Source organism: Pelobates fuscus, chromosome 1 (genome assembly GCF_036172605.1).
Source record: "Pelobates fuscus isolate aPelFus1 chromosome 1, aPelFus1.pri, whole genome shotgun sequence".
NCBI lineage: Eukaryota > Metazoa > Chordata > Amphibia > Anura > Pelobatidae > Pelobates > Pelobates fuscus.
Window position 1 is genome coordinate 379,056,110 of NC_086317.1, and position 14,702 is coordinate 379,070,811.

A 14,702-nucleotide genomic window follows, 5' to 3' on the forward strand; every position below is an offset into this window, starting at 1 on the left:
ATTTTTTTTTATTTATTTTTTTAAATACACATTTTAACCATTAAATATAGAACACTAAAAGTTTATAAACCTTTGAGGCAAAATACTACAAAAATGTTTTAAATGCTAAAAAATTAGTCACAATTCCAGAACAGGTAGCATATGCAAAACATACCAGATGTATCATGGTAGTAGGATTACTATAAGCGGAGATGTACTTCTATATCCAGTTGTGGATGAAATGTGATGTTTTGAATATGGAACACAAACTCCAAATGTGAAATATTAGACTAAAATGTATGTGATATACCAAATACTTATACTGAAAATGCAATCTTTTATCTGCATATGCCATTTTCTTTTTAATGTTATCTTCCTTTCTTCTATATTATCTTCTGGTCCTGTTTATTTTTCAAATGTATTTTTTTTTTTTTTTTACAATTGTTATATCTCCAATTCGCGTAACAGGGTGCACTAGAAGCATTCTGTGCCTTAGGGGAGAATATGCATATTAAGGGACCCAGAGCCAAATTTCTGCGTAGCGGGCATTCCTGTGAAAGTGTTTCTAATCTTGCCTGTCTCACTCTGTTTGTACTCTACTAGCTTTTGATCACAGCATGGGATCTGTATGTCACTAGCAGAAATGCAACTTGTAGACCAAAAGAGACAACTACAAAAAATACTCTCAATTCAATATTTTCAAGTTTGGATATTGTGGTCTAAAATTTCCACTTCTTTTGTCATTTCTCTTCAATTCCCAGTTTATTGAATCAACCATTTTAGCAGCTTAATGCCCTGGTTTCTATTATCAATTACCTTTTATTCGTATTTATGTAACAGACCAAAGCATGACACACTTCCATTTTAATTAATGGTCTTTTGGGAGATAAACTACTTTTTTTTTGTGAATTCTGCATTTTTGTAAATCATACTGAAATGACAGAATTTTAAGTAAGCTTACAGTCTTCAAGTTCCAGACTTGTGGAAATTTTGCCAGGAGCAACTTCTTTAAACATCACTTCTCCATAGTCTAATAATAATAATAATTCAAACCACAACACAACTTTATCCCAATGGCAAATTTAATTGATTGACAGATTTAGCAGATTATAAATGCAAATCAATGTACTACTTAAGACCGTTGTTGCTAATCTCCATTTTAGGTAAAATAGTGCAACGCTTTCTGCTGAAAATGTCACGCGTGAAGGTACTTTGCATGGTGCTTGATGTGATCGTTTATAAAAGAAGTAATGAAAAAATAGCTGTGATCATATCCCTGAAACAAGACAGAAAATGCATTTTACCAGTGATCTCAAAGACAACATTTCAAACACAAACATTTAAATGCACATTGTTTACTCTAAAAACAAAAGACAGTTTATTTGGAATTATATGATGGAAATAACAGGCAGACTAGGGCATATTTTCTGGCACCTTGTTATGGCTGAAGGGGTTTTGTTTTCATGGCACTATAAGATCCCTTTAAGCTAAAGTTGTTTGGTGCCTCTAATATATAGCTAACCGATTAGGATTCAAAGGTTTTTTTTTTATACAAATAGATTTTTGTACTGTATTTTAAGCATACTGTGCGCATTTTATATGCATTTCTAAATAAGTAAATCATTTTATTGGAAGCTCTAAAAACAAAACCTTGCTTTTTAGATCTCATTTGCTTTATTTTTCACATCAAATATCAAACACAAAATTCCACTGTTTTTAATTACTATTTCAACAAATATGCATCTACAACTATCTACATCTCTGTTCATTCTGGTTCTACATGTACAAAACATCATATTATCAATAGCCTATATTCTAGGAGTTGCAATAACAAATCATTAGCTATTCTAGCCACAAGTATTCCTTTAAGTATTAAATCAATAAACATTGACTCAAAGGGTTATACAAAGTAAATCCCCTAATGGAGAGATACATATAAACTGTGCAAGAAACGAACAAACTCTCCAGCACATTTAGCACAAACACTGCATTCTTACTGCCAACAAATCAAGGACATGGGTTAAAATATTTTCCACAAAAGCGCTTGATGTGAAAATAAATGATCGAATAGTTTCATGCAGTCTACATATCAAATTGTGTTCTTTAGGACATGGTGTTTTTCCTCCATATCAACAAACTATTCAGCTCATTTCCTTGCAGTATGATTTCTAAGCAAACAATGGAAAAGTCGAAAAATACAAAAAACCGTGGAAGACTTGGAGATCATTTTCAACTACTGTGGTGACCCTGAAGCTCGCTCATAGGCTTGTAAATGAAAGCCCGCAGGAAAACAGCCGCTTACACTAGTGGGCAATGGTTGATGCAATTTTATTATGTTTATTATATCTAGTCAAAAGCACAAGAAAATAGGTGACGTATCTATTAACCAATCACAAAGTAATATAGTATACCAAAACATTTTTACTGGGATATGTCAAATGTTTCACTCTGCTTGGAATTGATATATGTACACATTTGGTTTATATATGGTAGATTTGCAGCATTCAGGAAATTAATTCTATGTAACTTGCACTAGTAGATAGGGCTGCAAAAGTCCACCATCCCTCTTGCCGTGTGAAAAAGAAAAGTCTAGCAGCCAAGCACAAAGTGGTTTCCCCCAATATATACAGAAAATTGAGTGGGCTAAAACCATTTCCAGTTAATGTTAGGGCATTTTTTTTTAACGAATAAAATGCGGTACACTCTGAGGTTACAGTTTTGCTGATTACAGTTCATACAACTTACCTCTTGCAATCTAAACACAACTGGTATTTTACGTTCAGTGCAGGCAGCAATAAAGTTGTCTGGCAGAAGCTGCCCTGCTGCAAGAAATTGATCATCTTTACCTTGATCAATTAGTATATCTAGTTGGGAGCCTGAGTAAGTCTTCACTAGTTGTGTTGCATCGTACACCTTCAGGAAGAAGAAGAAAAAAAAAAAGTAAAATGCAAATACACAGCTGTAATAGCCACACTGGAGAAAAACACACAAAGGGAAGCCAGGGCTTTCAAAATTACATCACTACATACATTTTTTTTTATTTGCAATATGTATATATATAAATTAAAGGGAATTAAACACCAAAGACCTTGTTTTTCATTGTATATATCAGCGGTTCCCCGCGGAATTTATAGCATCGGGGAAACATTACTGCTCAACAGGGATCCGGTCGAGTGCCGCGGTCCTTTAAGACCGCAACAGGGCCCCTGCAATGTCAGCTGGCTGGGAGGAAGTGACAGCCTGTCACTTCCTCCCGGCATCCTGCAGGGAGACAGCACAGGAGGGAGAAGAGGCAGCCGCAGTGTGAGGGTAGAGGTGCATGAAGAGCTCCAGACCCCTCACTCCCACAACAGCAGGACTCCAAGCCACCCTCCTGGCACATAAGGTAAGCTAACAGGAGGGTGGCTGAAAATATATATAATTGAAGAAAAAAAAAATCACTTGTGTGTGAGTACGAGTATGTGTGAGTATAAGAGTGTGTGTGTGTGTACCTATATATAACATAACAGCGAGCTTCTGTATATGTGCATCTGTGTGTCATGGTGTGTGTTTTTATGTCAGTGTGTATCTGTTTCATGGTGTGGGCATGTATTAATGTTTGAGTGTGTCAGGGTGCATAGCTATGTGTGTGTATGTGTCGGTGCCTACATGAATTGTTGTGTATGTATCAGTGTATTTATATGCATCTATGTGTTAATGTGCATGAATATCTGTGGATGTATGTATGTGCATACATCCAAGGAGTCAAACACCAGCACAACATACATGCACACTTCTGCAATCTAACACAAATATTACATACAAACACACCCCTGCATTTACATTTAAAAAAAAAATATATATATATACAAACACACCCAAACACAAAAAAGTCATAAAAATGTACATCCACATTTGAATGTGAACATTATATTCAGACACACCCTTGCAATAAAACGTAAACATCACATACAAACACACCCCTGTATTAAAACACAATAAATGTATACAATACCCCTTCAAACACCAACACTGTACATTATACAATAGCGCCAGTAAATGCGGCAGCGCTGTACAGATATACAAAATATAGAAATTTTGACTTGGGGTGCCTTGGAAAAATATTGAAATATTAAGGGTGCCTTGAACCTAAAAAGTTTGGAAACCACTGGTATATATGATATATAGGCATACTGTATATGGTCAGGGCCGTCTTTAATACTGACTGGACCCAGGGCAAAGCAGCCCCCTGTACCCTGACACCCCTCCCCAGGCATGCAATCACGTACCCCACCCCAACGCAGTGGCGGACCTAAAGTAGAGAGGTTCAAGAATTTTTTTGGGCCTCCCTATCGCACGGGTGATTAAAAGGTAGATCCCTATCTGTCGTGCAACTCCAGAAATGCATTGACAGCTGGGGCTCCACCATTTACTCATGTTTGCAGGTCTGTATCTAGCACTAAGCAGTTTTTGTGTGTTTGAATGTAAACAGGTTTTTGCATGGAATATGTATGTGGTGTTGGCGTGACTGCAAGCATGTATTTATGTGTAGTGTTGGTTTTTGAATGCAGGGGTGTATAACACAGAAGTGTGTCTGTACGTAGTGTTGAAGTTTGAATGCAGGGGTGTATTTGTGTGTAGTGTTAGTGTGTGAATGATGAGATGTATGCACATATACACACACACAGATATATATACACACTGAAACACATGCAGACACACAGATATACACAGACACACACATGTAGGTATACAGACACAGATACATAACCTGACACACATGCAAATACACAGACACACACATAGATACACCGAAACACACAAAGACAACATACAGATACACACACACACACACACACATATATATATACTGGCACATATAGAGACAGACAAACACACACTGACATACTGACACATACAGACATACTGACACACACACAATTTAAAGTTTTAAACCCACCCTCCAGTTTGGAGGCTGGCTTCCCTGCTGGTGGCTGAAGGTGTGTGGCCAGCCCCCCTCCACTCTGCTTACTGTTCTTTCTTGCGCGCTCCTGTCTTTGAGCCGTCACTACCTCCCATCTGGCTGCTGAAAAGTGAAAAGCAAAGGGCACGGTTGTGCTGTTAAAGCACCTCAGCGTGCGACCGGGCCACTGCTGACAGAAGTCCACCGGGTGGCCCTTTGTGCATGGGCCACCCGGTGGGCCTCCTTAGTGTGTGGATTACCGGCCGGGGAAGGGGGTGAGAGATGGTTTAGGCCAGCGGGGCCTCGTGTTAAAGACGGCCCTGTATATAGTTAAAAACAACAACAATATGGGGGGCGGAGCCTGACCGAGGAGCTGGTCAGACACGATGTCTGTGGGCTCCCGATTCTAGATCCAAACACCAGCATAAATCGAGGGGAACCCGCTTCATATTGAACCCCAACCTACCTTACCTTGTGCTACAGAGGTTCGGGAACAAGGGGATACCTCACATGACCTGATTGCCCGCTGGGACCCTGGGCTGGAGGATCGAGGCCTACACCTCACAGAGCAAAGGAGAGGCGGCCGATCTCCTGGCTCACTTAAGCATGCAGCACCCGCAGTATCGGACTGCCCCCCCCCCTTGGGACCGGCGGGGGTTATCCCGGTCCCAACCAACAAATCTTGTACACTCACAGGGCTGGCGAACGACGATGACAGCCCAAACTACGTACCAAACCAGCAGGCCGCAAGCAGCACTAAAATGGCGGAGGCTCAGCCCAACGACGGCCATGCGCTACCAGAGTGCCGATCTAGCCCAGACGAATCCTTGGACACACATCTGAAAAAGCTATTTGAGGACTTCTGGGTGAAGGTGGAAGCCCGACATGCTACAGCACAGTCGCAAGCACAAGTGAGCAGGAGGGCAAAGGAGGCACGAGAGAGCGACAGCCGGATGGGGACCGGGAGACCTTTGGGCATGAACCCGACACAGCAGACAACCATTGCCCACACAAGCCCAGCCGGGCTGAAGGCCCCGAAGGGCAATGCCCCAACGCATCTCACACACAGGCGGAGGCCCACACGCCGCCGGCGGCGAACCACCATCACGGCCCCCAGACCTGCCCGAACAGGGAAGGGCCCGAGCTTTACAAGACCCCAGGCCCGTGGGAAAAAGATGCTGGCCTCACAACGAACCCAGAGCATGGAGGTGACACCGACCCATCTCTGGCTGCCCGCCATCCTCAACGAGACTGACAGGCACATAACCGCAGCCTCCAGATCGGGCATCGGCTGACCTCCCAGGGACTGATTCGCTATATCTCCCATAGCCGATACCTGGGTACAAAAGCTCTCCTACACTAAGCGTGTGTATCTTTGCTTTTAATATATTTTGACTCTCAGTTGATCTTGTCTGTTTGCCCCATGTTTAGAGAAGACACCCATTTTGCAGTATGATAGTAGCCTCAAGCATTGACCTGGCATGCTGCATGCTCAAACTGCCTTTATGTGTCTCGCTATTCAATATAATTGTTACTGTGCACACAGAGGTAAAGTCCACCAGGCTAGAGCACTCAACATACTACAACTAAGCGCAAAAGCATGAATCCAGACAGCCTAAGTAAAGTTACCATTAAGCGTGTTTAATCAGTTTAGCCTAAATGTTTTCCCCCACTTTGCTTCCCTCTCCTAACAAACGTACACCGCTTGCTTAACAGTTACATGATCCTCACTCGCAGTGATATTTATGTTCAGGTAAATGTATATAGCATGCCTTACTCACTTGTGAACCGTAATACCTGACATATGTACTGCTTTTCGCTACCTGCTACTACTTATTACCTATATACTTTAAACATTTTGCATTTCTCAACTGCTATAATTGTACTGCATTGTATTACTGAGCTTATCACTGCTATTGTGGCAAAATAAGCTGATATGTTCACTCATGCATCCAAAAATAAAGAATGGGCGTGTCCGGCTGCCGACAAGTATGGCCGCGTGAGAGAGAAGCTCCTCGAGGCCCGAAGCAATACACGGCTACAATAGGCATACCCCGCACATTACATCCCGCGATGGGGCGCACAAAGAAGCCCACTGAACCCCAGGGTACCCCTAAACAATCGGGGTCCAGGACCGAGCAGACCATCCGGTCCTACCTCACCACCCCGAGGGACCTCACCTCCCAGCCGGAAATGGAGGCCCTAAGTGAGACGACGGGCTCCCCGCCCGAGACTCCTGCGGAATTCTCCCCGGCCCCATCGGCTTCACCTGCATCACGGGGGACGCTGGATGGGGATCTGCGCGCCCTACTGCCCAATCTACTCACCAAGGCAGACCTGGAGGCACTCTCCGACCGCCTCTGCAAAGCGATCCGTGAGGAGCTGACACAGGTGAAGGCAGATGTAGCTGGCATGGATGCACGCCTCACAGTGAATGAAGCTGACACCAGAGCAATAAGGTCAGACATAGCAACAACACGCAACACCATACAGGGCTGTGAAGCCAGCCTGGCCCATCTAACCACCTGGGTGGATGACCTAGATAACAGGGGGCGCAGGCTAAACCTCCGTGTGAGGGGAGTGAGAGAAGAGGGCCCAGGGGAGAATATACCTGAAATTCTGCGCACAATCTTCAGCAATACCCTGGGAGGCCAACAAATCAACAGATTAGGCCTGGTCAGAGCCCACCGTGCCCTGCGCGCGCCACCTGCTACTGGCGAACAGCCACGAGATATTGTTTGCTGTTTAGACAACTTCGCCTTCAAGGAAGATATACTGCGCAATGCGCGCCGCATGGGTACAATCCGCGTTGACAATCAGCAAATATCCATCTACCAAGACCTATCGCGTTACACCCTGCAAGCTAGGAAGGCTCTCAGACCGGTCACCGTGGCACTCCAAGCGGCGGGTATCCCATACAGATGGGGATACCCCTTCTCCTTATCCGCCCGCAGAGGCCCAAACATCCATGTCATCAGGGCCCCGGTGGACGTACCGGTGTTCCAGCGCTCCCTGGGGCTCCCACAGACCCAGGTACCGAACTGGCTGGACCCCCATTTTCTACAACAAGCGACAGGCCCGCCACCACCACCTATGGGCAGAGGCCAGGGCGGAGATAGGCCCCAACGCAACCGTCCGTGGCACCAAGATCCGACGAGATCAGAGGAATAGAGGATGCAACAGCGACACATGGACATGCTGGGAGGGGACGAACCGCTAACACATCTATCCAGCACACCCGTGAGTACTTTATTAAACACCAGGGGCCACTGACCACACGCACATAACAGGAGGGGTGTATCCTCCACTTGGGGAGGGGGTCGTATGGGAGACCGGGACATTGCTACACATGGGGTCCTGAGACCTGGGACATTCACACAGAGCAACTTGTGCTACCGCGAACAGGACGACTACAATTCAGACCAGCAGCGACCACCGTAGGGTGCTCTGATACCATTGAAGTCATTGGCGTAGTTGGCCGCCCAAATATGGCCTATCTGTATGGACAATGCAGGACAATGGGGGGAGGGAGGGTGTCACACAGTCGCATGGTCATTCTGGTTCCCCACCGCGAGGTAATAGGCCACATGGCCCATCATCTGCACATCACTTTACGGACACTGGGACACACGGAGGGAGGGCAACAGGAAACGGGCAAGGATGTGACAAACATACGCCTGGGAGATTAGGGGGGGGGGAGGAGGGAGGGGGGCAATGGCAGACGAGAAGGCGGATGAGACGGGCGGGGAGGGGGATAAGGAGCAAGACCCACAGAATGGAGGGTGGGGGGATGGAAGAGAGTAGGGGGGGGAGGTAAGAAACAATGAAGGATACAAAGCGGAGGGGGGGGAGAAAGGACACCCGCTAGAGGAGGGAATTGCTGGAGGTGGGACATCACGGGCACCTGTATGCAGACATATCCATAAAGGCACCCAGGTCGGACATATAGGGGGGAGGTGGGGGGGGGGAAGTACTGCCCACAGGGCATGGGAACGACTGTAAGAGTTCAATACAGACACATCTGCTCAGGAGCAATCAGTGACGCCCAGGTCACACCCACATACTGCTACTGCATAACGCACACACCTGCACGAAAATAGGACCACCCAGGTCACAGACCCACCCATGCTTGGGAGGGCAACCTCGATACCCGCAAGACAACAAGCACCCTACCCCGACATACCTCGCAGACTACTCACACACGCACTGGCACCGCACGATACGCAGAACCCACAACCTGTGCTCAGATCAAGGGGCGACATGAAACACTAGGCTACCCACACACAGGCAAACCGAGACCTGCCCCACTACATACACTCACAGGGGTAGCTTACCCAGATAGAAGTAGGGCCTACACGGGCCGCACTCTCACACTACCTGACAGACACCGATCCCTGTCATTGACGGCCGGACAGACGGCTACCCCCTGGCGCCACTGAGGCACGGCTTGGACAATCCCTCACGTCAGCCGGTGGCAAACGGGGGATACCCGCATACCCCGAAGGGTTGGGACTAAAAGGTACCCTCAACTGAGTAGAGTACCCCCGTCCAGGAGTAGCCCCGGACACCAGACTTTCTGGGTCCACGGACCTTACCACCGGGACTTCAGTCCACCGACCCAACAATACCTAAGGTCCCTTGGAGACCACAACACAGACACACGCTCACACACACCTCATTCCGCCCCCCCCCCCTCCCCTTGGGTTGTGTTCTTCTCTCTCTCTCTCTCTCTCCTCACCCTCTCTCTCCTCACCCCCCCTCTCTCTCTCTCCTCACCCCCCCTCTTTCCCTCTTACCCTCCCCCCCCCCATATACCGCCCGCCAAAGATGCCCCGGAGGGCCGCGCCGGCTATAGGTGACGCTCCCTACGTTGAGGAGGACCTGAACATCCTATCATACAATGTTCGGGGCCTCAATATTCGAGAGAAGCGATCACGACTCTTGCGGGACCTGAAAAGATACCGCGCATCGGTGGCCTTCTTACAAGAGACACACTTTCAAGAGAACCGAACACCATCCCTGGGAGACCATAACTACCCACTAGGATTCTTCAGCAACAATCCACACCGCCGCACACTGGGCGTGGGCATCCTGTTTTCCAGAAGGATCCCGTTCGTCGAAAAGGACACGCTTAGATGCCCCCACGGCAGATACATCTTTACGAAGGGAACCATCCAGGATCAGGCATACACCTTCGCGACTCTATACGCGCCCAATACCAACCAATTCGGATTCCTCCGCTCGGCACTGAAGACCCTGATGGGATTCGCGGACGGCACCCTGATCATAGGAGGAGATCTTAATCTTCCGCTCCATCATCAGGACTCCACTGCAAACCCAGCACAGCGGACACCCAATAGACATTCACGGACGGTACAACTGCTGCACCATCACCAACTTACAGACTGCTGGAGAGCGCTGCACCCCACCGCGAGGGACTATACGTTCTACTCCACGACGCACGCCACCTACACCAGGCTCGATTACTTCCTCCTACAGTATCACAACCTGCCTCTTCTAGTGGAATCGGAAATCCTGCCCACGACGTGGTCGGACCATAACCCCATCCGCATACGAATCAAGTCACCCCTGTTCCGACCCCGTCAGGTGTCTTGGCGGCTCAATGAATCAATCCTCAAAGACCCTAACCTGGTTACCGAGACTAAACAAACTATCCAAGACTACTTTCTTTTAAATGAAACAGAAGACTTGTCGCCCCTGCTATGCTGGGAGGCACATAAAGCGGTACTCCGGGGACACTTCATTGCGCGATGCTCGGAGATGAAAAAGGCATACAACCAGACGATAACAGACCTCAAAAAGGACATTGCAGAACTGGAATGTCATCATAAGCGTACACTGAACCCATCGACCTATCGAGACCTCCTTCTCAAGCGCACCCACCTCACCGAACACTTGAACCGAACAATCCAACGCTCCTACCAACACTTCAAACACCGGGTATATGAACATGGAAACAGATGTGGGAGACTCCTGGCAACGCTACTAAAGAAACGCAGGAACCACCTGTATATACCCAAGATTCGGAATGCCACGGGACAGATATGCCACCTACCCAACCAGATCTCAGCAGCGTTCACCCAATACTACGAGGACCTCTATAATCTGAAACCAGACACACAGGCCAATGCGACGCCTCACAAGGGGGAGGCCATCCGCGCATACCTTGACACAGCAGGATTGAAACAAATAGCAGCCCCAGAACGGGACGAGCTGGAGGCCCCTATCACCGTGGAGGAGCTGACCTATGCACTCAGAAAGGCTAAGACGGGGAAGGCACCGGGGCCAGACGGACTGCCTCTGCTGTACTATAAAACATTCATGCCGGAGCTCCTACCGAAATTACACTCAGCTCTAAACTCGATCTTGGATGGGGCAACCCCCTCAACCCAATTCACGGCGGCGAACATCACCCTCCTCCCAAAAGAGGGTAAGGACCCGACATCATGTGCTAGCTACCGCCCGATCTCAGTCCTGGATGTGGACGTCAAGCTCCTGGCAAGCGTGCTGGCTGGCCGCCTGGCACCTTTGCTTCCGGACCTGGTCCACCCAGATCAAACAGGGTTCATCCCAGGGAGAGAGGTTAGAGATAACACCATACGGGCACTGAACCTGATCTCCATAGCCACGCGATCCAAACAGCAGACCCTAATCCTCTCCACGGACGCCGAAAAGGCTTTCGATAGGGTCAACTGGGAATTCCTCTTCGAAACCCTACGCGGCCTAGGCATCGGCCCCAAATACATACAATGGGTTCAGACGCTATACAGTGACCCGACGGCGAGACTCCGCATCAATGGGGCCCTCACGGACCCATTCCGAATACGCAATGGAACACGTCAAGGCTGCCCCCTATCTCCCTGCTCTTCGCGCTGACCCTGGAGCCATTCCTTAACAACATCAGAAGCAACGAGGAGATACGCGGACTCAGCATTGGTCGCTCACACCACAAAGTCCTGGCCTATGCGGACGACCTCCTCTTCATCGTACAACACCCGGCTACGACACTGCGAAAGATCATGACGGAATTCGAAACATACGGCAACGTCTCCAACCTACGTATCAATTATACCAAATCAGAAATGTTAAACCTCAACGTTGGACACACCCAAGCGCAGACTCTCAGGCGCCGCTTTCCCTTCCGTTGGTGCACCACCAAGATGCGATACCTAGGGGTGTGGCTCACGCAGAACCCGGCAGACCTGTACTCACACAATTTCCTGCCGCTCCTTCAGACTGCGCAGGCAGAATTACAGGCCTGGAACGCATACTACATATCCTGGACTGGCCGCATCAACGCGGTGAAGATGACTCTTCTCCCAAAATTCTTATTTGTTTTCCAAACCGTACCGGTCGCGGCACCAAACAGCTTCTTCACATCCATCCAAGCGGCAGTCAGGCACTTCATCTGGAAAGGCAAAACCCCCCGAATAGCCCACTCCCAATTGACTCTCCCGAAACTCAAAGGGGGCCTAGCCCTCCCTGATTTCAAGAAGTATTACATCGCAATCCACCTCACAAGGATCATTAACTGGTCAACCAAGCCGCGAGGAAAACCATGGATCCAACTGGAAGAGGACAGCACTAACTGCGACCTGCGAGCCCTACCCTGGCTCACTAAGGAAGCTAGCCGACACGTACAACACGTGAACCCGTTTGTGAAGACCACACTCAGGATCTGGCACCAGACAGGGCCCAAATTCTATCTTACGATGGACCCGAGTCCCCTACTTCCCCTCAGAGGTAACCCGGATTTCCCAGCAGGGGACATGGGCCCAACCCTGCAATCAGGGCTCAATAACGCGCTGCCTCGGATAGGAGATGTGCTAACATCCACGGGCGCAATACACCCAATAACCACCCTATTTCCGGACCAAAGACATACCCTATTGCACACTATGGCGCGTGAACAACTACGGCGCTACACACGCTCAATCCCCCAACAACCGAGCCTTATACGGGAATGTACGGAGTTCGAAACCCTATGCAGAACGGACACACCGCCCCCCAGGGCGATCTCTCAAATATACACCTCGCTGGCAACCGGACGGTACCTCCTGGCACCGCCATGCATTAGGAGATGGGAAGAGGACCTTGAGGAGCCACTCACAGACAAAGACTGGGATAAAATAATTGCACTCATCCAGAAGACCCCCGGCTCAGCGAGGCTCCAGGAAACCTCATATAAAATATTCACGAGGTGGTACGTCACTCCAGCAGACATTCACACCAGACAGCTCAAAATCAGACACATGCTGGAGATGTGGAAGAGAGGCCGGGACGTTCTTACACCTCTGGTGGGACTGCACTCTCATTAGACCATTCTGGGAAACGGTGAGACGAGTGATCACCGAAACTACGGAGGAATGCCTCCCAATGACGCCGGCCCCCTTCTTGCTGCACCACACGACGATGCCCATGCAGGTATATAAACGATCAGTGATACCCAGGCTCCTCAATGCAGCGAAAACAACAGTCCCTATCTTTTGGAAACAACCACGCACCCCCCCACTCCGACGATGGGTGGAAGAGGTGGAGGACACCCGGAAATATGAAGACTTGAAGGCAACCACAGCAGCGACAAAGGAAAGGTACACGAAGAGGTGGTTCTACTGGATGAAATATGTCACCTCAGACGACTTCGTAGCCCTTTTGACTACATCAGACTTTAGGGAGGAGCAGACAAGGAACCAAGGAGAGCCGGCCACCGGTGATGCGGACGGGGCGGGGCGGTCTGGGGCGGAGAATGGGGATACAGATAGGCGAGGCGGCAGGGATGCCCGCACACCCTGATGCCACTATCTCTTCCAGCCCCCCCCCCCACATGCCTTGCCTCCCTACTTCACTATGTTTCTCGACCCACCCCTTTCCCAAATCCCAGACCCTCACACCCACAAACACGACATAACTTGGACACACATAGCCACCCAGATACTGGAATCGGAACCGAACTCTACGACAACTATGCTACGTATGATTAAGGCACACACACAGACACACACAAGACAAACGTTTCTCATTTTGTTTATATAATGATCACCTATAAGGCTCTTATACAATGGCAAGTTTCAGAATACAAGTACCTGACTCTACCTGTGTTGCTCACTAGAGGGGGCTGAGAGAACACATGCTCTCGCGCAACCTATGCTCAAAGAGCTTTTACTACTAACTTCCACAGCATTGCCATCAGCCAACATATGATTGTTAACTGTACAGAGTTCACTTTGTTACCGCTTTGTTACTGTTATATTGTAACTGTTGATTAGACCTGTTGCACTGGACGGCTCACCGTCATACAACACTTTTCCATCTGAGCTAAGCCTCTACGTAGGCATACACAGTCATAAATGTAAAGTACTTGACTATACGCACTGTTCACACAAATAAAAACCATTTAAAACAAAAATAAAGAATGTAAAAAAAAAAAACAAAAAAAGAAAAACAACAACAACAACAACAATAATAATTCCAACATTCCAACTAGTGTGCAATAAAGGTGTTTGGTGTGTTACATACTCACCTCCCATTTCTTAATGTCAGAGCCCAAGTATCCAGTAAATGCTTTCTGGCCCCATGGACATTGTAGGGGATTACAGATGGGAGCAAACGCGGAAACAGTCTAATAAGAAACACAAAATACAGATATAAAATATCTCAACCAGCTGTAGTGGCTCTTGGTGACATTGTTTGTAATTTTGTACTGCTGAAAATTCTCAATAAATACGATTACAATTATTCTAACACATTGCAAAACCAAGGT

General features: G+C 47.9%; 1 protein-coding gene across 3 annotated transcripts in view; it reads right to left on the minus strand.

Annotated features, from left to right (window-relative positions):
• Window positions 1-1,043: 1,043 nt before the first annotated feature.
• Window positions 1,044-14,702, minus strand: part of ESD (esterase D) — a 50,042-nt gene continuing 36,383 nt past the window's right edge. For all 3 annotated transcript variants that reach the window (XM_063426009.1, XM_063426007.1, XM_063426008.1), the window contains exons 7-9: window positions 14,463-14,561; window positions 2,725-2,892; window positions 1,044-1,255 (exon numbers count right to left, since the gene is read on the minus strand). In XM_063426009.1, coding sequence (XP_063282079.1) covers window positions 1,175-1,255; window positions 2,725-2,892; window positions 14,463-14,561 — 348 coding nt within the window. In that variant the 3' untranslated portion in view covers window positions 1,044-1,174. The remainder of the gene's footprint in view (window positions 1,256-2,724; window positions 2,893-14,462; window positions 14,562-14,702) is intronic.